The sequence below is a fragment of the Anguilla rostrata genome, chromosome 1 (genome assembly GCF_018555375.3).
Source record: "Anguilla rostrata isolate EN2019 chromosome 1, ASM1855537v3, whole genome shotgun sequence".
Taxonomy (NCBI): domain Eukaryota; kingdom Metazoa; phylum Chordata; class Actinopteri; order Anguilliformes; family Anguillidae; genus Anguilla; species Anguilla rostrata.
Window position 1 is genome coordinate 65,414,681 of NC_057933.1, and position 24,910 is coordinate 65,439,590.

Genomic DNA, 24,910 nt, shown 5'->3' on the forward strand with positions numbered 1-24,910 from the left:
ATCGCTTGAATGTGTTCACTGTAATGAAATTGTATTAGTTACATTACAATCGCAAATATATAAGAAACATTAAACTGACCTTTACTTCTGGAAATCAGTACAGAGGTCAATTTTATTTAGGCTACTTTTAATTTAAGTCAATGCGAAACCATGCGATATTGTGGTTCCATTTTTTAAACGAATCCCCTCGTGATTGTGGAGTTCATTAGGTGTAGAGGTGAAGACTGCTATAGCCTACCTGTGCTTTATTATGAATTCATTAATTATGATTTATCAGAGAAAAAGGCTTATAATTAGTCAAACCACGTGCCAGTTTCCGAAGTAGGCTAAACAAGGAAAACTGAAAACTATTTCCGGCCAGGGGTCCGTTATGACTTATGAGGTGTGTCCCATTGGCCTCACCGAAGTCTGAATTCTGTAGCCACTGGCTTGTTAGATACACGATAATTGATGCGCAGGTTAACTTTGCTTAGAAGCTTACCTAGATTGATGGTGATCGTAGCCGTTGTATGAGACAGAGTTGGTAGACCAATTAGGAGAGGTGTAGAAGGTGTTTTGCAATGAATTAAATGAATAGAGGAAGGGGGTGATGAACAATTATTGGTCATAAATGTATTTGTATGGGTATATTCAAATCTATTTAAAGGCTGTCCTTGACTGGTAAGCACATTTCTGTAAAAAACTGCTCTGTGTGTAAATTGATAATTCTATGTCAACACAGTGACTGGACCCAAAATAAGCAATTTTGGTATGAATTTGCAAGTGTGAAGTACAGTAATTAGATACAAACCAACAGACCGCTAAAAAAAGTTTGTGAAAGAAAATGAAGCATTCACATATTCACATGCCACGTGGTCACATATAATTCTCATTTTCAATAAGACTTTCTATTTTCATTTCAGTACTGTGTTAACAATTTTGTAATGTCAGCAGTATTTGAGGACTGCCTCTTACAGAAAATGTATGGTACCCATTCTGAGACATTGATGACGATGAATCATGAAACTTTAAGTTAAAATTTAAGTGATTTACTGGCACTCAGCTCAACCCCCAAGAGGCCTGAATGACACAGGTCAAGCGAAGGTGTACACATGACACCAACTGAAACTGAGTATACAATCTCCAGTCCCAGTAATGTATTTACCATTAGACCAAATGCTTACCATCACTAAACAAAGTACATCAGTACAAAAATCTAGAAATTGCATTTCTTTAATTTTTGGGTCAAGATTCAGATTGAGGTTTTCTTCAGTGACTTTTAAATGTCTATACCCAAATAAAGCATGAAGCAAATTATGTTGCTAAAAACGAAGTTATCAGCATTATTCCCTCCGTGTGACTTGGAATCTTTGACAAAAGTCTACATTGAATGCAAACGAAAGGCATGTATTTGTAAAGGTCATTACCTGATCAAATTATCTTTCACTTTCATGAACAAAATTTTAAAAATGACGTATGAGTGTGGCAGCAGTAGTTTCCAACTTGAGTGTATCTACTGTATAAAAAAGCTTAACTCCTGTTGTAAGCATGCAGGTGTGTGTCCTTCACCTGTCAACTACAACCAGTCATATTCTGTCCCACTAGATTGTGACAAGAAGTGACAGCAAGAGGGAGCACTGTGGAGGGTCAAAGGTTCAGGCATGACACAAAGGAAAATCAGCTTGCATCTCAATTAAATAAAGCCATTTATTTCTTCTGTAGGTAAATGATTCAGTCAAAATTGATAAGCTTCAAAGCAGCCAATGCATTACAATAATGTACTATACACAACAGTACATTACATTATACAGAAAAACCAGTTTGGAAAAAAATCAAATACACTGTACATTTACAGTAATTATAAAACACATTTCATGGTTAATCAATGGGTGATTTATGAGAAGAAGGGAGGACAAAGGCAATCAGTCAGTTACTTTAGAATCTTCATTATATGCATAAAAATTATTTTTAAAACTTAAAACAGACATGGTTCCACCATGCATGAATACAGTCAGATTGTAAAACAATACACAGGTCACAGAAAACCCATCAAAATGTGTTTTTAAATTGAAGTACCAAAGTATCAAAAATGGCACATTGTGGCAAATGTTATTCCACTTGCAAATCCTGTATGGATTTAATCACAAAGGATATCTTCATAATTTTGTCTTTGGTGAACATGTTATTTCTCAGAAACCAGACTGGCTTATGTTTCAAACTGGTCTTGTGCATTCAATAAACACAGTAGATGGGAATAAATATATTTTTTAACTGTAAACATTATCTCAAATTCACAGCTTCCCAATTTAAATTTATTTATTTATCTATCAATTTCATTTTCATTCATTCATTTGATCATTCATTTGTTTAACCTTTGCTGAAAACAAGATTCTAACGAGGACTCGGGTGAATCTAAATATGTTCGGACACATTATTGAATGTTTATACATGGCAAAACAATGAAAAAACCTGTATTATCTGGTAATGAACAATACATTTAATCTCCACTGGAAAAATGCTCAGTGCTGCCATCATAAGAAATATAATACGGAGAGATATACTGCTATTTCTTCTGCACTCAAAACCATTTATGCATATCATCTGAGGCCTTTACAAAAACCAGACATGCCACTTAAAGCCAGTAAAGAAAAAGAAAAATAATACATTTTTAACAAAAATAAAACATTTTAAATTCCTGCATACAGAAAATGTGTCAACAATAAGCCAAGAACTTTAACATCAAAACAGGTACTGACAATACTATATGTGAGGGCCAATTTGAAACTGATTTCACAACTTAATCTTGGAAATACCACCATGTTAATAGCTGCCACTTATTTTAAACAATAATTGGTGCATTCTCAAGATGTTCATGCAAATTCATATTCGATGAGCAACATAGACAATATAATCAATTCTAAAACCTCACAATTGGTATATGACCCTGAAGAGGACATTCACTCTAACTATGAAGGTGATTTGTCCTTAACATTGAGTGGAGAGAAAAAAAATTCTGTTTAAGAACAAAATCAGTCTTCCAATTATTTACTCAAAGTAAAGGGCAAAGCGATATAATGGTTAGACTGAATGCACCCCTCTTTTTCCACCACACTGCATTGTGCTTACATGCATGGACTAGCATACAATACTCGTAATCAAGCTGTCATGAGTACTAAACATTTTAGTTACCCCATGTTTTGTGGTAATTGTTGCTAATGTTTGCTATTTGTTCAATGTATCAGGTTTGTGATTTAAGCAAGAATGGTAAATTATGCTGTCTGATTGTGACAGCTTCTGAAGGAACCATTTGCATGGAGAGTGCTGAGCCAAGACGAGGAGTTTTGGGGGGAAGGGGGGAGGTGGTTGGGGGTTCAGTGAGCAACGTCTCTTCCAAGTCCTGGGAAACCTCAGCCAGGACACTGAGTCCTAACCGATGAATCAGACCTAGCATGTGAACTCCAAATTGTAATTTAGACTCAAAGTTCAAGGATGCCTGTGAGTATATGTCGTCACTCTGGCCAGTGTTAACTGTGACTATAGACTAAATGGAAAAAGACCTGGGAAAAGGCAGTGAGAAAAACACTGTACCATTGAAGGTTAAAAAAACATTATGCTGGCTGTGCTGTGTTCTGTATATGCTGTAGGCAATCATGCAAATTGCATAATTTAATGCATGCAGATCAGTCAATCACTGCCATCCCTGAAGCTGTTGGTCTTCTGCCAATTATGGCACTTTTTCACATAACACACTAGTTTAAAGTAATAGTTTTCTTACTGCTTGAATATGTATGTTCAAGTCAGGAAATGGTTTCTTTCTAGTAGGTTATGAAAGCACAACCTCTTCCTCCTTTTTCATTCTCAAATACATAAAACAATAAAAACTCAAACAGAACAGAAATTCCAAAAATTGACTTCAGTTCCCCAGACACTAGAAAACCACCACATTAATAATATTATGGGAGATACTTCCTGCAAGATCACATTTTATCATTCATAAAAGGTTCTAGAGTAAATATGTACTGCAACATTTGTTTGGAGTGTTTGAAAACCCATTACATTCCGTAGGGTTACCCAACATTACATCATTTGTTAAATGATGGCAGACAAATGTGCAGCATCTGTTTTGCCAGACAAAACAGTATCTTTGACTTCTGCTGGTCAAATAACTTTCATACCAATGTCAAGTTGGTATACATTCCAGAAAGAAAAATGGGTAATGATTTTTACATGCTATAACGCCACAGTAAAAGCCTATATAAATTCACTCTCTAGAATATTTCATTAGACATAAGCTGTACTAAAAGGCAACAAGGTTTATTCTCAGAAATGTTGAAGGATATCAGATAATGCATTAGCAAGAATTAATGCTTTAGCATGCAATATGAGATCCAATGTGTACAAAGAGAAATTACTGTACCAAAGACCATAAAATCCCATAGGCCAACACTTGCATTTATAGCACCTGCCATCACATTTGAATACTCTGATAATGTAAGACTCAAATCTGCCAGAAATTCAGTCAGAAAAAAGAAACGTCCGTGGTTGCAGACATTTAAATTCCAAACCTAAGCATACGCAGAAGAGCAACAGAAACAGGCTTAACCAAGGCAGGCTCTTTTTCACTGAACACCCAGGCTGGCTGCTGACCCGCAACTCTTAACATTCCTGTTTCTTCTCCTCTCCCTCTCCTTCGAAAAGTTTCAGCCCATAAACAGAACTTCTTGTTCGTCCTTCACACTTAAAAGAATGCAAACATCGACTTTTCATCATAAACAAATACAGACGGAATGACTAAAAAACACATAAACAATCTGAAAATGTTTGCACATGATTCCACCAGGCTGACTTTCTGTTTTGTTGGCAGTGCGCTCTGATGAGTAGGCTCCTGGTGCTAAGACAAGACAGTGACTGTGTCACTGAATCTGTGTGTGTGTGTGTGTGTGTGTGTGTGTGTGTGTGTGTGTGTGCATGCATGTGCGTGTGTGTGTTTACGTGTATGAACATGCATACACGTGTTGTTTAAACTTTGTAATCACACTCAAAAAGGCTGCTTCCATGTAGCCTGTATCCCTCTGTCAGTCTTGTTGGAGGGTAACAGGGCTTCTACCCTTCCCTGATTTACACCAAGGGAAATTGAATAGCAATTCAAATGTGCTGAGAAACACAGCGCCCTTACTCTTTGCCTTACGCTTAGGGAAATACAACTGCAAGACGCAACCAAATGTGCAGACACAGGGGTCCTATTCTCTGGACTCAGTCCTCGTTTTACGAATGATGGAGGAAAACAACCCGGTTGCTTGTGGTGGACCCATCAGCACTGGTGCCTGATTCTTGTGTGTTATTTCAATCTGAAAATGAGATAAGGGGCCAGAAAAGGAGAGCAAATGAGATATATATGTATATATATATATATATATATAGAGAGAGAGAGAGAGAGAGAGAGAGAGAGCATGCTGTCATTCTTGTTTACACGACTCAAGTTATTTTGACATAATTATCCAAAATGTCCTGCGTTTGGCAGTTGCACGGATGACTTCAAAATACTTATAAATTCATTGTGTGTGTGGCCTGCAAACATGGTAAAAACACACATTTGGTTAATTCACAAAAAGCAACAGTCTTAAAAAAGTGCACCTCCTGTGAACAACTGCATGAGCTGCAATGTTTCCTAAAGGAAGCCAGGGCTTTCAAAGGACCATAAACAGGAATTTGTTTTCCCAAATGTTCTCATTACACATGTAGACACTGCCAACATAAAGGCTTTGATACAATACTAATGATTGAATTTCAGTGGCTAGAAAATGTCATGAATGGCGAAATAAAACAAGATTGAAAAAACAGCTGATTGTTTAAAATTAGGAAAATGCCTAACAATACTTCAAAAAATAGAAACCTATTAATAAGGTGACATTTAATGCAGACTTTGAGAAGTATTTAAGTTAATAAGTGAGACTTTTTTTTTTTTAAAGAAAAAGGACAAATGTTGCCTTAGGGACATTGTGTATTAGTTACCAAAGCACTGTCTGCATAGTGGGTTTGGGTTTTCATTAGATGAGGCACTGTTGTATGAATGAATGAATGAATGAATGATATGTTATTATATGTTTGATAAAGGGAACTAGTTACTTGACTGTTTAAGTAACGGATATATTTATTGTTGTAGGCAGGTATATCACAATAAAACTATTGAAATATATTCAAAGTAGTAGCAGTGGTAAGAAGAGGAGTAAAAATGAACCCCTTCTTGTGACATTTAAACATGTTCTGAGACATTTCTAAGTGAATGCAATCACAGGGACATATCAGATATAGAGAATCAACTATCAGTCAAGACCTGGGTTCATAGACAAATTTCTACTACACACGTGTAGCACGTTATGTATGGCACAGTGAAATAGTATTTGGCGCTTATATGACATTTACTGTTCATAAACCGTAAAGAGTGTGTCATACCTTTTTCACAAAATGACAGCATTCTGTGTGTTTGACGTGCACTGCCGTGTGCTGCATTTGACAAGCAGCAAGAATGATCCATCACTGAAAAACCAGTGTTAATGAAATGTGACAGTGAAAAGATTGAACTTCAAACAGTTGCTTTTGGAATATGGGTTTGCTGAATGCAGTGTACAGTTAGAACTACAATTAGGGGTAGGCCTATTAGAAGGTGTGAATACCAGATGCAATATACTGTCTTAATGCATGCCTACTATAGCTAAAAATAAATTCAGGCCAGTCAAAATTCCTGAGAGTTTAAGCAATACATAAAAAGTCTTATGAGGACAGATTTGTCTCCATGCTTGTAACACTGAGCTCAGGTTCACCATGGCAGTAGACCATTTAAAGGACTGTCTTCACTGGTTTTGAGCAATACTAGACATAGAAGTTGGGACACGGCAGCATATTTGGGGAAATATTTACTTATACCCCTTTCCCCGAACGTGGGTTGGGTCTCAACAATCAATCAGTGCTGACATCACTGCATTATGACGATTACTTTATCTACAGTTCTTTCATAGTAAGAAGATTATTATTAAAATCTGGACTTAAATAATTAATATCAATGCTCCTAAAATTCCTCTGAGATGATTCATTTTGTCAGCGGAGATACAGGTAATTTTGTGGGTAATAAAATGCATGCCTTTATGAAAAAGTATACTTTTAACTTAAAATACAATTTCCGCTTTCCATTTTCGCAATCCAATATTTTTGGTGTAGTTTGCAGCTTGAAGAGTATAACTTTTAGTCTACAAAATTCTGACAGGTATTTCATTTGACAGAAAAGGACCATATTGTGTATCAGCAGCACAATTACAAAAGAACCATGTCTTCTCACTTAAAATTAAATCTGTGTGTCTAATACTGTGTGCTGTTTAGAATGCTATTGAATTTTCACCTTGTTTAAAAACTATACCTTCCCTTCCGTTGCCACGCATCTTTCACAAAAAACATGCCTGAGAACTTCTAAGTGTGAATGAGTGCAATTATGTTAATAATATTGCAAGACTGACAGATAGAATTGAAAGATTTGCACAGAGGCTGCTGCTAATAAGTCTGATAAATTCTATTTGAATTGTGATGCTTCTGTAAGTGTTTAATAGACAAATTATTTCAGCTTTATCTTCAAGTTTTTAAGCCACCATGGAAATCATAAAATCACAGTTACATACTGTCATTGCCTAATAATGCTTTTTGGAGTTTTTGCAGAAAGGTACAAGTACACTTTTAAATTAATAGAGCTGACATGGTTTGGAACCCAAACAATCACTGAATAAATCATATGTAACTTCTGTCACTCTTAAAAAAGTGATGCTCTCAGAGAATGTATATTTAATTAAAATCAAACACACCTCTCAGTCTCAATTAATAAGTGTTTTTTTTTTTATCACAAATGAAGTGCAATTTCTAAAAAGTTAATTAAATTTAACAGAAAGCAAGTTGTTTTGCAGGTGCCAAAGCAAACTTGCACACATGATAAAAAAGTAAATGTTGAAATAGGTCAAGGTACTTTTTTCATCAGTAACCAAATTAAATTAATCATATTCAAACTGGGAAAGAATGAGCATGCTTTATTTTAAGGGCTATGGCTTGTGCTGTAGATAATATGATACAGTTGCTACCAAACACTTGTCTTTGATAATCATTTGGAAATGAAGGACACTCGATCTTTATCAAGTATACAGTGAGCTCCATAATGTTTTGGAAAGACATATATTTCTTGATTTTGCTCTGTACTCCGCAACTATATATTTACAATCAAAAAATGTATATGTGGTTAAAGTGCACATTTTCAGAACATTTAAGGGCAACATATACATTTTGGTTTCACCATATAGAAATTACAGCACTTTTTATACTTACCCCTCCCTTTCCCATTTCAGGCCACCATAACATTTGGAACAAATGCCTTCATATGTGTTTCTGATTAGTCAGGTGTGATCAAGTGTTTCCTTAGTGCAGGTATAAGAGAGCTTTCATTATCTAGTCTTGATTATAGGCTTTTGATTGCCTTTGTTATTGGGTCTGTTATTGGCATTTGTCAATATGAGAACCAGAGTTCTGCCAATGAAAGTCAAGGAAACCATTATGAGGCCGATAAATGTCAGGAATAGATGTCAGGAACTACTATCCACAGAAGACTTCACTAACAGAACTACAGAGGTTACACTGCAAGATGCAAACTACTAGGTAGCCACAAATACAAGATGGCAAGGTTACAGTTTGCTTAGAAGTACCTAAAACAACCTGCAGAGTTCTGGAAAAAGGTCTTGCGGACTGATGAGACCAAGATTCACTTATATCAGAGTGATTGCAAGAGCAAAGCATGGGAGCCAAAAAAGGAACTGCCCAAAGCACCTGTGAAACATGGTGGTGGGGGTATTATGGTTTGGGCATGTATGGCTTCCACAGGTACTGGCTCACTTGTCTTCATTGATGATGTAACTGCTGATAGTAGCAGCAGAATAAATTTTGAAGTGTACAGAAGTATCTTATCTGCTCAAGTTCAACCAAATGGTTCAAAGCTTAGTGGATGGTCCTCAATTCTACAGCAGGACAATGATCCTAAACATACTGCAAAAGCAATCGAGGGTTTTTTTAAAGCCGAAAATGGAAAAGTTCTTCACTGACAATTCATTCACATGATCTGAAAACATGAGTACTGCAATTTCTGAAACTAAAATGTATAAAAATACTCTTAAATAAAAGCTGAGGATGTGCACTTTAACCTTAATGTGAATTGTTTGATTACAAATTTAAAATTGTGGAGTACAGTGTCAAAACAAAAAAAAATGTCATTGCCAAACATTATGTAGCTCACTGTATTTAAGCAATTAGGCAGAAAAGGCAGGGTCAATAAAATGGGCAGGGCTTTGAATTGTGTAGTACTTGAACTCTACTCTATATAATCAGACATAATCTGCACAGATCTACATGGTTCTATCACAGTGAAACAAATATTCTTCAATATGAGAAAATTTGATTCTGAATTGTAAAAAATGTACACTTTAATGGAAAACATGAAAAAATGGGACATTCACCTAATAAACCGGGTTAATATTTTCAGCCATTATACGTAAAAACTGTGTGCCATTCTAGCTGTTCTTCATTCAAAATTAAATGAATATACATCTTCTTAACACACTATTAAATCTGTATGCGTAGTTTGACTCATGCATGTTTTTTAAGAATGCAATGGAACAAAGGTGTTATGCACTTACAGTGCAAGGAGTCTGCATCCATGGTTCTCCATCAATTTGCATGGGAAGAGATTTCCTGGTCCTAAAATGAACAGACATTTACAGTTAGTACAAAGGATGAGAAATACACTTCTTGTAACTGAAAAGCAGGCTTTAGAGGAATGTTTTTATTTCAAGATGCTGTACATATGAACAGCTTAAATTGATAGCTTTGTTCACAAACATAAACATAAATGCTGTGTATCATGTCTGTGCTTCTTTTATTCTAAGATTAAAAATAATCATATAGTACATATACATACAACCTCAGGAGGCATTTTTTATTTAGACTACAAACCTCTTTGTCCCTATATAACAGCCATTGCAAAGCTGGTTGGGTGTTAGAAACTTCTGTAAGTATTTAAAACAACCTTCATTTCACATCAAAAACTGTCTGGGCCAACCAAAAAAAAAAGAAAAAAAAAAAGAACTATCCTTTTAATTCAGTTTTAAAGAAAACATTTACAAACACCCCAGTGAAAACTAAACACATAATTGCCTCAACACATAACTTGAATATTGGTTAAACATAGTTGCAGAAATTTGAAAGAGTCTATTTAGTGGACTCGTTTTTATAACCTAGTGTCACACTGATATTAGAGTAAGTAAAAATAGTGGACAAAAACATATTTCTTCGCTGGGAAATCAGTATATGCTTTTCAGTATGCTTACAAACTGTAAGGTACAACATAATATATAAGGACATTCTAGTGAAGATACTCTTAAATAATATAAGATAAAAAATATGGCAGTTTTTATTTGGGCTTGTACAATCTATCAAAGCATATGGTGTGAATGCTGCGTGAAATTTATCTCTCACTCATTTTTTCTTCTTTCTCTCTGTCATTCCTGCGGTCTAACACTCTGGCTGGCTCTGCGACAATGTGCTGTGAAAGCCACTTATTACGAGAGCAGCTGTGCTTTATCGACTGGATAAGGTCACCTGATGATGACGGAGGAACACTGTGCCAGCCGTCTCCCAGCACTCTTCAGACCCGTGTAGATCTGTCCCATCTCCATGGCTCCCTCCAGGCCAACCACCTCCAGAAGCTGGTCTGATGGGTCTAAAAATCACATAGGAAATTCCCAGCCTTTACTGTATCTCTACAATGTGGCTCCGCAGATATAACGTATATAAGAACACCAAAGTGTCTAGCCTCCACTTCGGTGTTACAGTGACTCCATAGCCATAAGCAAGACAATTGGCAATCCATACAATTTTTCTGAAATGACTGCCAAAGAAATTACCAAGTCAAGTTCAAAATGGCACTGTGTTTTACAATAAAGGAGTCTACAGAATATAATAATAGGATAAATTGTAAAAACAATGCTTTAGTATTAGTATTGAATAGATACAAATAATGTTCTACTATTGCTGTTGATTCAGCTAAATAATAATGAGCAACTACAACAAGAGCAATGCATTGTAAGAAGTACGAGTAGTTGTAGTAGAACAATCCTAGGAAAACAAAGGAGAGTACGATGAAGTGTTCCGTTGCAGGCTCACAGCCTGCGACTTCCTTTTAAAGAGCACAAATCTTCCCTGTAGTGAAAAAGGGGGGAAAAAACACACTTATTAATTAGACTGCAGCACTGACGCTAAGCAATTTTATGTTCGTATATAATTATTAATTTCTTTTTTATTTTGAAGTTATGAGCATTGATTTTTCCTCTGTTGGAAGCCCTGTGTCGCGCTGGGACCATCTGTTCCTCTGGGTTTCAGAGGGCCTGCTTTTCATCCTTCCTTACGTGCCTGATGCTGCACTCATCTCCACACATTAAAATGATCTCACAGGACTGGCAGTATCAAGATGCACAATCGAACACAGATCAACTTGTTTCCTTTGCAGGTTCCTTTTTTGCCCTGACTTGATTGTTATCACAGAGGGCTTCTTGGGTTGTGAAATGTCATCCTGGGTTAGGGGCCCATCCTCACCGTGGCTCCGCCCTTGCCCCCGGGCTCGGGTGCAATGGAAGGAGCCACTGAGTGGTGTGAGAATGTGTACACAGCTTCCTGACTCCTCTGACCCTGGAAACGCAGCTGCCTGCCACGTCGACTCACATTCGCGTTGAAAGCAGTCGCTCACCTCTGGGCAGGTGACAGGGGGCTTCCCTGAATCTCCAGGGGAAGGCGCATGGTAACGCCGCTAGTGTCAACCGCCGGCCACTGAAGACCATGCAGGGGTGCAGCACTGGAAGTGAGTTTCCTCGACCGTCCAGTAAGAAAGGAGCGTATCCTGTAAGACACTGGTGTCGGACATGCGGTGGTGGTGTGGCACAAACCACGGCATTGGCAACTACGGCTGGCAGCCCTGTAGGTTGGCATGCTATAGTCTGTGCTCTCCCAAATTAACAGCAGACCCCGCACTGATGAGAAGGATGAGTGCTCTTGGGCACTCAAAATTAGAAGGAAGGCAGTGTTAAAATTGGTTCCAATAAATAAATAAATAAATAAATAAATATAACCTCAGAAAGAACAGGCAGGTGGCACAGTGGGCCGTGCTACTCGAGGATCTCAGGTTTGCACCTGGTGCTGCTGGGGACTGTGTACAGGGACTTCCGTTGCTTGAATTTCCTCCCATACCCATCATCTTTAAATACGCAGTGCATTTCATCTTGCAATGCATCAATAGAAATGGGTGTTTTTAGTGAAACTGTGAAATATATACACTGCATGTGTCATACTAAAGGGAAATGAGTCCCCTGATAATTATAGGTGAGTATTTCAAAGCACAAATGTGTTGCATAATTAATATTTGTGGAATACCAGTTATTTTTGCTATTAGTGTATTCTTTGTTAGTGGTTTTCCCTTGGCATTCCTAATAAGACAAAACTGTAAACTGAATTTAGTAGCACAGCTGCTATATTGCCAACCCTCCTTTTAAAGAGTCTTTTAAGTATACAGTAGTTAACATCTAGACAATGCTGGGGGACTAGACATTGTGAGAACCTTCCGATGATTCATGTTATTGGCTAGTGTGTAATAGGGGGATTTGAGGAGTCAAAGAAGAGAAGACAACATCACTATGAGTGATGTGAGCATTACAGCTGAGAACTTATGGGAGAGCACACTGATGGTGGCGAAACAGCAGTTAAAGAATGTACATTTATAGTGGTGCAGGAAGCCAATACAAAATTTAGGCCTATGCATTGAGCTCACCGGTGTGTTCTCAATGTAGCTTTTTCTGCCTTTTTTTGGCCGACCGATGGTCGCATTCACATGCAGAAAGGGGCTCCTGACACAAATGCCCATATAAGGTTTTCTTTCTGTATGCATGGGAATGAACAGAATGAGGGGATCAAGAACTCTGCAGCTGTGGCATTCAAAGAGGATAAACAACTCGGTGTGTTCCAAACAATAAACATGGGGCTTGTACAATCAAACCAAAACCGGTCAAATTCTCCATTCTGCCATAAATACATTAATTGCTTTGAATAAGGCTTTAAGAAACCTTTTCTTAATTGTTAATACACAAATGTGCATTAAGCATATAATGGAATTCGTTAAGTAGTAAAAACCATTAAAATTACTGAGCACTGTTAATAAGCTGAACTCTAACAGCTATTTAACAGTCAAGAAATACTGGCTCTAAAGTGTAAGAAAAAAAGAACCTGTTGTGCCATGTCCTGTGTTTAGTAGACGGACAATAATTGATTTTCTTATTTTGGCATACCTTCACGCAGTGGAGTGGCTCTGAGTGTCTGCCGGGTAGCTCAGCTCACTCAGAACAGCAGAGGGAGACCAGGTGACACCCACATAGTTTTAACACAGCCCATCACGGGACATCAGTTACAGTACACCCCCAATGCCCGCGCACCCCCTCCTGTCCCAGCTCTCGGCGGCCATGCTGAATAATTCACCCCAGCCATTCCTTTCCACCCGAGGGGCTTGTCTCCTGGCGTCACCAGCGGGTGACTTAACAGCCCGGGAAAGGTCAGAGTTTTCAGGGTTTGATCAGTGTTCTGCTTGCAGCCCGAGGCTAATGCACTCAGTGTTAGCGGACCCTGTAATACCCCCACCCTCTGATACGGCAGGTTCTAACCTTGAGTGCCCCTCTTGCAAGGACAGGGCCTGCTAAGTGCTTTCTTGGGTGCAGCAAGAAAATTTTTTACACAAATCAATACATTTTTTTCAGAGAGAGATAAATGGATTTGAATTACTACTGCCACATTGTTTTAATTGATCACCCAGATCTACTTTTATTTTATTGTTTTTAATTTCCAAGAAAGGGAATTTCCAAGAAAAACCTCCCCCCCCCCCCCCCCCCCCTTCCCCTGGCAAAACTCCTTGGTTAATCCAGTCGACGAGAAGAACAGATCCTGAAATGGATGATGCCGGAGGATATTAGAGAGAACATGCATGATACAAATGGGTGCATTCATCAGTGCTTGACTAGTATTGACTGAAATAAAAGAGCAGAGAACTTCTGAACTGTAGTAGAAGTTCAGAAGTAGCAGCACAAAGCCACCTAATAGATTCCGTAGAGTAGTTTCAACCAAAGTGGTGGGATTAAAGCATTTAAAAATGTATTACTTTGTACCCATTAGGTGATTGCAGCTTCCAAGAGAATAGCACCCATACTGTGAGTGCCCTACAAAGAGTCCTGGCTACACACTGTTGTGTCTATCACTCCAGAATTGAATACTCTATAATATCTACTTTCAGTGGAGTCACTCACTGGGAAAAATGAATGAGACCAACTAAAGGTTATCAGTGTTATTTTAACAGCAATGTGATATTTGAACTCAAATATTTTAGCTATAATATTTTGTAATAAACCTTTAAAAGACACAAGCTTCTGGGAGAACAGTGGGTTTGATGCTCAAAAGGTTCTTATAGTATAAGTGTCTTATGTAAAAAAAGAAAAAAAAATACAGAATGTGGCTGTATCTGAAAATTCTGAAAGTAAAACATCATGTTTTCCAGGCCCATCATGTTTTCTGCAAATGCCTGTGATATTTCATCAGGGATTATAGGGACATGGGTTTGAAGGATCTTCATAGATCTGACAGGTCTTGAGTCAAACATGATGCCGAAAGAACTCCAGATTTTGCTTTTATTGTCTCTTTTTTATTGTTGTATTCAAAGGCTCTGGAAAAAGCGTTCTCTTCCAATTGCTGTATTGGAAATAATAGCAGCTGATTGTTCACCTTGGTAATGAAATCTCAAAATACATACAAAGAAAAGAAAAAATAAATGCGAGAAAAAATCCTCCTTATGATATTTCAGAATATTAATTTCATTCTGAATCTCAATATATTTAGCAAACAAACAGAAATAGATTAAGTGAGCCATTTTATAAATTGTTTAAATAATACACTGTTTCTTAAAAAAAATACTGTGGGGTTTAACCACTAACCATTAATATGTATTGACAGATTACTTGATAGGTAAATACATTCATGGGACTGCACTACAGCAGAAGAGATCTGAATGGATCACTTCAGCATGTCACTGTTAGACCTGCCTGTCTACTGGTGCCTACAAAAGCCATTACCATAGAAATGACGATGCAAAACAGTGACATTAAGCTGTACCACTTCAGCCTGAACAAAACCTCAAAGCAGTGATTCAACTTGTCATTGGTGAAATATTCATAGAAACATTCCAAAAGTCTCTGGTTCATCAGATATGGACAAGACATATTTCCATGTAGAATTACAAACATGGGTGGACAGCAGTCATTTCTCAGACTAGTTTGGGTTTATGATGTGATAGGACAGATGTATAGGCCATAATCACCTTATATATTAAGCCAAAGAGGTCTGAAAATACAGTGGAGTTAAAAATACAAAAACTCACAGTTGCCCTCAATCAGATCCTAAATCAGTTCCACAATGCTTCTCAATACTGTGGCTGCTTACTATCCAGTTGACAGTGACAATGAATACTATCCTGGTTGCAAAGCCATTGCAAAGCCTCTGGTACTCCACCAAACCACAGTGAGAGCCATTATTTCCAAATAGAGAACACTTGGGACAGTTGTGAATCTTCCCAGGAAAGGCCGATCTGCCAAAATTTCTCCAAGGGAGCAGCAACAACTCATCCAGGAAGTCATGAAAGATCCCAGATAAACCACCTTTGGACCAAGTCCAAAGAACTGCAGGCCTCTCTAGCCTCAGTTAAGATCAGTGTTCACATCTTCATGATAAGAAAGGGACTGGGAAAAAATGGGATTCATAGGAAAGTAGCAAGGCGGAAACCTCAGTAAGCACATCACACCAGCAGTCAAACATGGTGGTGGAAGTGTGATCAGATGCTCATGCCTCGAGACCTGGACGACTCGCCATTATTGAAGGAACCAGAAATTCTGCTCTATACCAGAAAATGTTTATAGAGAATATCTAGTCATCTGTCCGTGAGCTGAAGCTGAAGCGTAATTGGGTTATGCAGCAAGATAATGACCAAAAACACAAAAGCAAATCAGCAAATGGTGCTTTCAAATCTAAATGGCTGAAAAGAGACTAAATTCAAATTTTGAAATTTTAAAGTGCTCTAATCAAATCTCTGACTTGAACCCAATAGAGATGTGTGACAGGACCTAAAATAAGCAGTATACCCATGTCTCTGCATTAAAGCAGCTATGCCAAAAAGAGGTGGATAAAATTCCTCCACAATGAAGTGAAAGACTGATATCAAATTATAGGAAGCGTTTGTTTGCAGTTATTGCCGCTAAAGGTGGTGCAACCAGTTATTAAGTTTAAGGTGGCAATTACATGGGTGATACAGGTGTTGGATAACTGTTTCATTAAATAAATTAAATGATAGTTTTTTTTTTTTAAGTGTTTTGTGTTTACTCAGGTTCCCTTGTGTAATATTACATTTTGTCAAAAGATCTGAAACCATTCAGTGTCACAAATATACAATAGTTTAGGAAATTAGGAAGGGGGCAAATACTTTTTCACAGCAATACATGTTAAATTCTAGTTACTGTACAGATGTTTATACTGCTGTCATATTATTTGACACACGGAACATGTTAATGGCACTGTGTTAATGGACAGATCAGCCAACCAGAACCATAATCAAAGCAAGCATGGTAAAAATAGGTTTTTAAAGCTGATATACAATAAAACATGCAATGAAAATACTAGTTTGAAGAGTCCAGTAAATGATTTTGGAAGATTTCCACAATAGGCAATATCTTCTCTTGGTGTCTCAACAGTTCTAAAGGAATCTATTAAAGTGAACATGTAAAAAATCAACAAAATTAGTCATTAGTTCATTAAAATGCATGTCAAAAGATAAATGTCCCTTGTGGAATAACCCATGGCCATCATTTGCATGTGTATTGTGTATCATTGCACTTGTAGTGAAGAACTGTCAGCAATGCTGCAGTGATTTGCTTATATGAGAGAGAGGCACGGAGAAAGACAGTTTAATAATGAGAGAGTAATAATAATAAAGAGTAATGAGACCCAGCTCCCACTGAACTCGCCAAGAAATACAGGTGCATCTGTGCTACCAGCACAGCAGGGAGGATCAGAACAGCAGACTCCTGTTCAAGCCAGGGGAAGTGGAAATGCTTGTGTTTCTCGCTAAAAGCATACACCGCTAGACTGCGGGAAAAAAAACAAAGAGGTGATGACTTGGGGAGCGCTTAGTAATTTGTGCTTTCAATTTGTATTCCGTTTAAAAGGTTTACTGCTGATTGCTTATTATTAATTAGGAGCTAGGTTGTTGTTGTTTTTTTTTTAATAGCAGCAGTTGACATTTGTTCATTGTTTGCTTTGTCTTTCTCGTGCCATACTGGAGTGTAAAACTAAAAATTCATTTTCCTGTTACCTTGAACAGCAAACATAAGCTCTTTTGGGTCCACCAGTGTCGTCCGCTTCTCAGCGGTCTTCTTCCCAGCCCGCCAGTGGCTCCGCCTCTTCCTGGTTTCCCCCCATAGGTTGGAGCCACCATGCATGCTGGGTATGTTTAAAACAGCAATGCCTTCAAGGGAGATGTTGCTGAAGTCCAGGTTGATCCCATCGCACTTTAGGACAGGGGAGGACAGTGAACAGAAGACAGCTGCCATTAGGAATACAGAAAATCCACCATAAATCTCTAACTGCCTTCACATACAAAAAAGGTAATGAATTTGAATACACAGGGCTCCACTACTTTCTGCATTGAGTCATGAAAGCAATCAATTTTAACAAAGATGTACAGTAGGGTCAGATCCTTTTGCAAATTCATTTATTCAATTCAATTCCATTTTATTTATATACTGATTTTTACAGAGAGAGGAGACAAAAATGAGTATATAAATAAAATGGAATTGAATTGAATAAATGAGGAGACAAAAAGGATAACTTGGGAAAAACCTGGCATGAACCTGAATTTAGCAATTCCAGAGGTCATTTCTTGACCATGATTGGAAATGTCAGGCAAATTTTTGGAAAAATAATTACTATTCTGAGCTGCTGTACTGTTACTACTAGGCTGCCACATCAGATTGATACCGTACTGTCACTCCACCTGTATAGCCTTACTAGTTGTGCATTAGTTCTGTAGTACGTATGCACTCAATATTTATTTAGAAGTTACTAAAGAATAAATAAAAGGTAATTAATATATCTGATGGTGAACAATAATAGCAGAAAAACATGACTTCAACTGGCTATCAAAGACTAGATAGATAATGCTTTGTATACATATACTAGTATCTGGGAGGGTATGAGGGGGTGCTAGGTTGTGTGTGCGCATGTGTGTTGGGGGATGTTAGTGTGTGTGTGTGTGTGTGTGTGTGTGTGTGTGTATGTGTGTTATTGAAAGATACTTCCCCTCACTTTAATGACAATCTATTATATATGGCACTGCCACAACAATTATTGAACACTGCATATGTTTTTGAATACAAAATATCTGTCATCAACATGCCTGAGAAGGGAAAGAGACATTCACCTCATAATTAAAAGCTGCCCATCATCATAACCATCAGGGTTAAGACTATGATCGAAGGTGCCAGGGATGCTTTAAGTCCTTCTGCTTTTTGGCATCAGAGATGAGGGCACTGCTAGTGTAATCAGACGTTACATATTCCTCAGCCTGCTTGCATAAACACAATGCCTGCTCAAGACTGATGGGCAGCTGCCACCACAAAACAAGAAGGGGATGAAATAACTGATCCCCTCTGGGAATTCCTAACAGACAGCATTAACTCCTTATAATTTACAGTATAAATGAAAGCCATTTGATCTTTGACAAGCTGGAAATGTCAACCAGGAGGGGGTCCTCTGCCAGGCATGACCCACAGCTGTTGAGATCCGCCTCGTCCGCGTCCGTCACATCTTTATTCACATTTTAAAGAGCACCACTGTTTGAGCAAGAGCCATGGCTCCAACTTGCTACCTTTGGTGATCCCACTCCCCCCCCCTCCTTCAATGACTAATTAACGAAGTCCTCGGGTCCCCGAGTTACTCAAGCAAGGGCGCGACAGAGACCGATCGGACCAGAGCCACCTTCATTATCACTCAATATCACAAGCAGCAGGTAGTTCAGAGATAATTACCTGGGCGCTCATCTGAGAGACACAGAGGTGGCATTTCCCCCTTTCAATGCCCCTCTGTCTCTACAGTGAAAGATTTACAGATGCATGTGTGGATTAAAACTACCTGTCAATGATACTTCAAATATAGAAGCGTTGTGTCCAATGTAATCCTGTTATCTGAATATTTGTTCACACCCACACTGTCTAGGGGCATGCAGGCAGCAAGCAATTTTTTTAGATATAAATTTCAATTCAACAGAAAAAAATGATGTTCATTCAAAAAGTAAAGTTTGTAATATTTTTGAATCACTAAAGAAGTTTGAATTACCTCTACTTCCAAAAAATCATGAAGTTTCTTGCATGTTGCAGAGAAGGTCTCAGAGGTGCCAAACTCAAAGTACCAGAGTTTATTCTTTGTTCTGAAAACAGAAAAACAGGAATTAAACAGGAGAAAATAGAAACTTTTTTCTGTATTTCACTCCATTAACAGTAAATCAAAACCTCCCACAATATTGTTCCACAGATAACAAGCTTAGCAATAAGAGAAAAAACATGCAGTGATTACATAATAAAAACACTGTTTATTATATTATAGCTCCTAACTAACGGTCATGTACACTCACACGCTCACACTATTACCAGATCACAATGGAAAGCTCAAAGCAATCCAAAGCAGATGTCTGCAGGTGGCAGATTAAGAGAGGTTAACCACAGCACACAGTGTGAGTGCCCACCATTATGGCACAGCAAGGCGCATGAAATTACCCAATCATGCTGCCCTTCAATTAACAGAGGGGCGGGGTCAGAGACCCCTGGCTTCCTTAAACACATGCCTTCTTTGAGACATGCCGCATGATGGACTACCCTTCTAAAAAATTAACATCTGTCTGCATTACTACAGTTTTAATCTGTTTTAATGGGGATCACACATTTACAAAGAGCAGAGGATAGCTCAATATCAATAAACTTCTGGATGTTAAAAAAAAACAAACAAAACAAAGAACACTGTTCCAGGCATTACTGGATACAGCACAATTACTTCCTTCTCCGTGTATTGTATAATGAACCTTTGGGAACCGTTCTCAACCTAAAAAAAGTAAAACCAATTAAAGATCCATCCACTCTCCAATAAATAATTTTAGAGTCATTAAAAAAAGTTATCACATTTCAAAAATCCCTCATTGCGTGTTTTGAAAACTATTGGAAAACTAACTTATTCTGAAAGTTTTGTGATATTATATGCTTTTTGTTTGCTTGTTTAGCAAAGATTCCATTTATCTATTGCTGGATTGTCCTGAATTCAATATTAACAACTCATCATGGATGAAGAAACACAGCACTTTCATTCAAATCAATGTCTAATTTTTTCTCAGTACAAAACATGTGTTACCTTCATGATATTAATGCTTAATAAACAGAAAACCATTAAAAACAGACCAGCAACATACAGAGGTAATACTCTAACATTGTTGGTCCAGCATAGGAAATCGCACTGTAATCACTGAATTTCACCAAATCTTTGATGCAATCATATATAAATAACTCAGAACTGGTTATTCAATATGGTCTATAAAATTGCACAAAAAAATACATAAATTGCCTAGAAAAATACCAATTTATTGACAATTGTTTTCAGAAAGTACAAGGCTACATTATCCAGAAAATACAGAGAACTCTTTATAAAAATGGCTCATAAATGGCCTGCAAGGTAAATCAATATTTCCGAATGGCCTGGTAGCCACAGTTTAGCCAGCGAAGGTGACACATCTTGACTTACTGCACTCTGCTGAGAATTAGTGATCCTTGAAGGATTCATAATAACATTTTTAGCTTGTCTCTTTCAGGGGTAAATAAAGTGTAAATAGAAAAAACCTGTTAAAATTGTACCCAGCCCAGAAGTCCCAACCTCTGTTATTCTAATTATATTTCAGGGGATGGCTTCAGTAAGTCATTCTCCTATTTCTTTTACATTGTAAGTTAGAAAAAACAGCATTGTGAAGTTGATGATTTCACTATATTCATGCAGTAAAAAAATTTAAATTAAAAATCTGCTTTGCCAGAGTAAAAGCATTCATTCAATTTTCTATGTCAAGTGAAATCCACATTTTGGAAATGCACTGCACTCCATCAAAAAAATAGTCAAATCTCATTTTATATACATCTTCTTACTCCTACCCTCATGTATTTGGATGAAATCTGGAACTAAAGCACGTCTTCAGGGTTTACGCAGCTACAAAGCCCATATAAAACCTATGTCAATTCACTGATGCTTGTATTATTTGGATAGACTGCAAGCCAGCTTAAAACATCAACTCAACCATCCAGATAAATTTAAGGTCAATGAATCTCTCCCGCTTTGTCCTCAGGTGATGGTGAGGTACTGAATACATGATTCAGTTTTGGAAATCTGCTTTCAATCATGAAAGAAAGTGGATGCAGGATCAACTGTTAAAAACAAGGACCAACACAGTAAAATCTCCAGTATTAAATCAACTCTAACAGAGTACATATGAGTCCAATAGGGACATATGTTGATTTCACACTGAGCATATTACTGTGAATGCAGGAAATCGTTGAAAGGGTGAAGACAAAACTCCCAAAGCACTGTACTTTCAGCCACTACAAAACTTATTAAAAGAGGTTTTGCTTGATTGCTAGAAGCCACAAGCCTGCTTCTTTCAAAAGTGGTTTTCATTTAGTTGCCCTTCATAGTGCTTGCCTTGGTTGTGTAGCTGTAGACTTTAAAACAGATGGCTAAGGCCTGTGTGAAATGCTTTGCAGCTACAGAAAACACTATGTTAAAAAAAGCTTCTAAAAGATGCTGACATGCGGAACCGAAATACAATCAAGGAGAGACTAAACGGAGCAAGAAGAAATGGCATTTTTGTGCTGGAATCAACCCTTACAACCAGGATGTATTAGTATAAGCAGAGCAACAATCACTAAATTATTGATTTCCTCATTAGGCTTTTTGTCAGCACCATTTAGCTACTTTAAAAATGAGCTTTCATTAGCCACTTCCAGGAGAAATGCAGCAGTTTGATTTATCATGTGCAACATGGTCAATAGATACAGAAGCAGAGCTGAGAAAGGGAGAACACAAGGCCTGTTGAGAACGTCTCATCAACGCAACGGAAAGCTCCTTTTAGACATGAGCCACAAACTCGCTGGGGTTCATCGGCAAACACAGTATGCCCTTTTAATGTCCTTAGCACAACTTCCATTCAGTGAGCATGTGCCTCTGTCCAAGGTACATAGTGTAATGCACACAGGCAACATAATTTGCATATATAACCTTACAGGCTAATAGCAACTGCAGTTTTCCACTTAGATAAGATATCAACCTTCTAATTGAGATGGGTAAGAACAGTATATCTGATAATATTTCTGTTTTTGGGAACTAGAAACCACAAAATGATGGGCATGGGTTAATAGCAGTTAGGTCACTGGTCAAGTTTTTCACCTTATAATCTTTGAGTTCAATCCTAATATTAATATCGAAGGTAAACACTGCAAAAATATTTATCTGATCAGCCATTTATCATTGCACTCCAGCTTAAGCAACTTGTGCAATAGATCTGCAGCTGAAACAACAGTAACAGTAGTTACAGTACACTACCTTGCATTATGTTGCGCTTCATGTTGCTGAATACAAGGACCGATAGAGCCGTGGGTTTCCAGTCGATTCCTACCACTTAACCTAACAAGAGCAGTCCTGCGACAAATCATGGCCCGCTCACATTTCTCATTAGGTAATTAGGAGCGTCTCGTCTATTTATTCTGCCCGCCATTAGTTACCTTCAGGCTAGTACTCCCCATGGGCTCTAGGCCCCATCAATGGGGCTGACAGCCAGAGCTGCACAAGGAAACGGCTTCAACAGTGTTGAACTAGCCCACTGCTCCCGAGCCATGCAAGACTGCCATACTGCCCTACAAAGCCTAACGGCAGTAACTACGCAAAGGGCAAAACTGAGAAAAATGGCTTTAAAGTGTTTTAACTGGCCAGCCGTCATGGTTTTTGGGCATAAAAATTACCTCATGAATACATGTACAATTAGTGCAATATCACTTACATACCTATAACCCATTTGGCTGGCCAGTTAAAACACTTTAAAGCCATTTTTCTCAGTTTTATCCTTTGCGTAGTTACTGCAGTTAGGCATGGTAGGGCAGCATAGCACCGGATCATCTGGCTTTAAAGCACTTAATTAATCTGATTTAAGGACTGAATTTATGCTTTGGAAATGTATTGGTTTTGTCTGCAATTATTAATGAAGGTTACATGCTCACAAGCCTCTTCAATATTTGTAATAATGTAATAACACACTGCAAAAAAAATGGAGTCTATTGACATTAGAAAGCGTTTTTCCACAAATGGAAGCATCGTTCTGAAATCAGCAGGGGTTTCAGTAGACCGTCCATTTTACATGTACCTTCCATGCCACTACCAGAGGCTTCCCATGGCATCAGCCATTTTCTGAGGAGGAGATATATGGAGCTGCTTGTTCTTCATCCGTCAGCTGCTGACCGTTAAAACACTGTCACGGCACCAAATAATAAAGTGTTGAGGGCCCCAGCTTTACCGCAGCTTTGCTATCCCCAGGCAGCACTGTTTTTACACTTGTTCTCATAGCCTAGGAGGAGAAAAGGCGTTCTGGCATTGATTTTTCTTTTGACACTTAATCTAACCTGAGATGATCTATGAACTTATTTTCACACTAATTTTGTCTTGATAAGAGGTGATAAATATCACATTGACATAACTAGCTGTTTCTGTAGCGCTTTGATTACATTCACCACTCAAGTGAGCATTTATAGACTATAAGGGTACATGTTTCGGAGCAAGAAAGCCAGTGATCCTCTCAAAGAGCAATGTGTTTATTTGTAGAATCTACATTCACCAATCTATAAACGCTAATTTTCTGACCATATACAGAGATTTACATTTTTGCTCGTTAAATGAGATTTATAGATTTATAAAGGCAATCTGGCTTTCCATTGTAAAAGAAACATGTTTCAAGGAACTGATGTAGGTCAATTAAAATCATTATTCAAACTAAAAAAATACATGGCAGGGCTACAGCTTCAGTCCAGAAAGATTAGTCCCATCCTTTAACGGGATACAGATACCGTGGTAGTATTTACATACCTAGATTGCTTGTCAATATGTAAAGAACACATTTCATACACACATATAACACAAAATATTTGTCATTACAGAACATAATGGGGAAAATACATGCATGCTACAGTTTTTCCCAATTAATTAATTCATATCATATAAAAATAGTTAAATTTCTGCAGTTAGATTTTATTTTTCATAAACATTCATCATCAACATAAACAAACATTTGTCACATGCAGATTTGGACATCTGGACACTCAATGGCTATACAGTATTTTCAGCACAAAATATTATGCTGTCTAATTTTTATTTAATATGTTATGATCTAGTACATTCATGTTTTTATTTAGCTTTGGCCCTGGCCACAAGGGTTTTGCTCTATGCTTTCTCTGTGAAATGCAGAGACAGCCACATGGCTACTGAACACCGCTAGAACAGTGCTAGTGAGGCCACAGAATGAGCTTCTGTGCATGAGCAGTTTCAGTTTACCCCTCCCGCCATGTAAATAATAATGATAGTGGTGAGGAGGTGTAATGTGGGGAGCATGCTGACAGCTGGTGGCTCTACAGGGGCTGGTGGCTCGACTGGAGCT

General features: G+C 37.8%; 1 protein-coding gene across 1 annotated transcript in view; it reads right to left on the minus strand.

The window, feature by feature from the left end:
* Nucleotides 1-1,668: 1,668 nt before the first annotated feature.
* The window catches only part of dgkb (diacylglycerol kinase, beta), a 63,188-nt gene continuing 39,946 nt past the window's right edge, over nt 1,669-24,910 (minus strand). Inside the window, exons 21-25 of the mRNA XM_064349795.1 lie at nt 19,522-19,612; nt 17,501-17,696; nt 10,657-10,777; nt 9,696-9,756; nt 1,669-5,327 (exon numbers count right to left, since the gene is read on the minus strand). Coding sequence (XP_064205865.1) covers nt 5,220-5,327; nt 9,696-9,756; nt 10,657-10,777; nt 17,501-17,696; nt 19,522-19,612 — 577 coding nt within the window. The 3' untranslated portion in view covers nt 1,669-5,219. The remainder of the gene's footprint in view (nt 5,328-9,695; nt 9,757-10,656; nt 10,778-17,500; nt 17,697-19,521; nt 19,613-24,910) is intronic.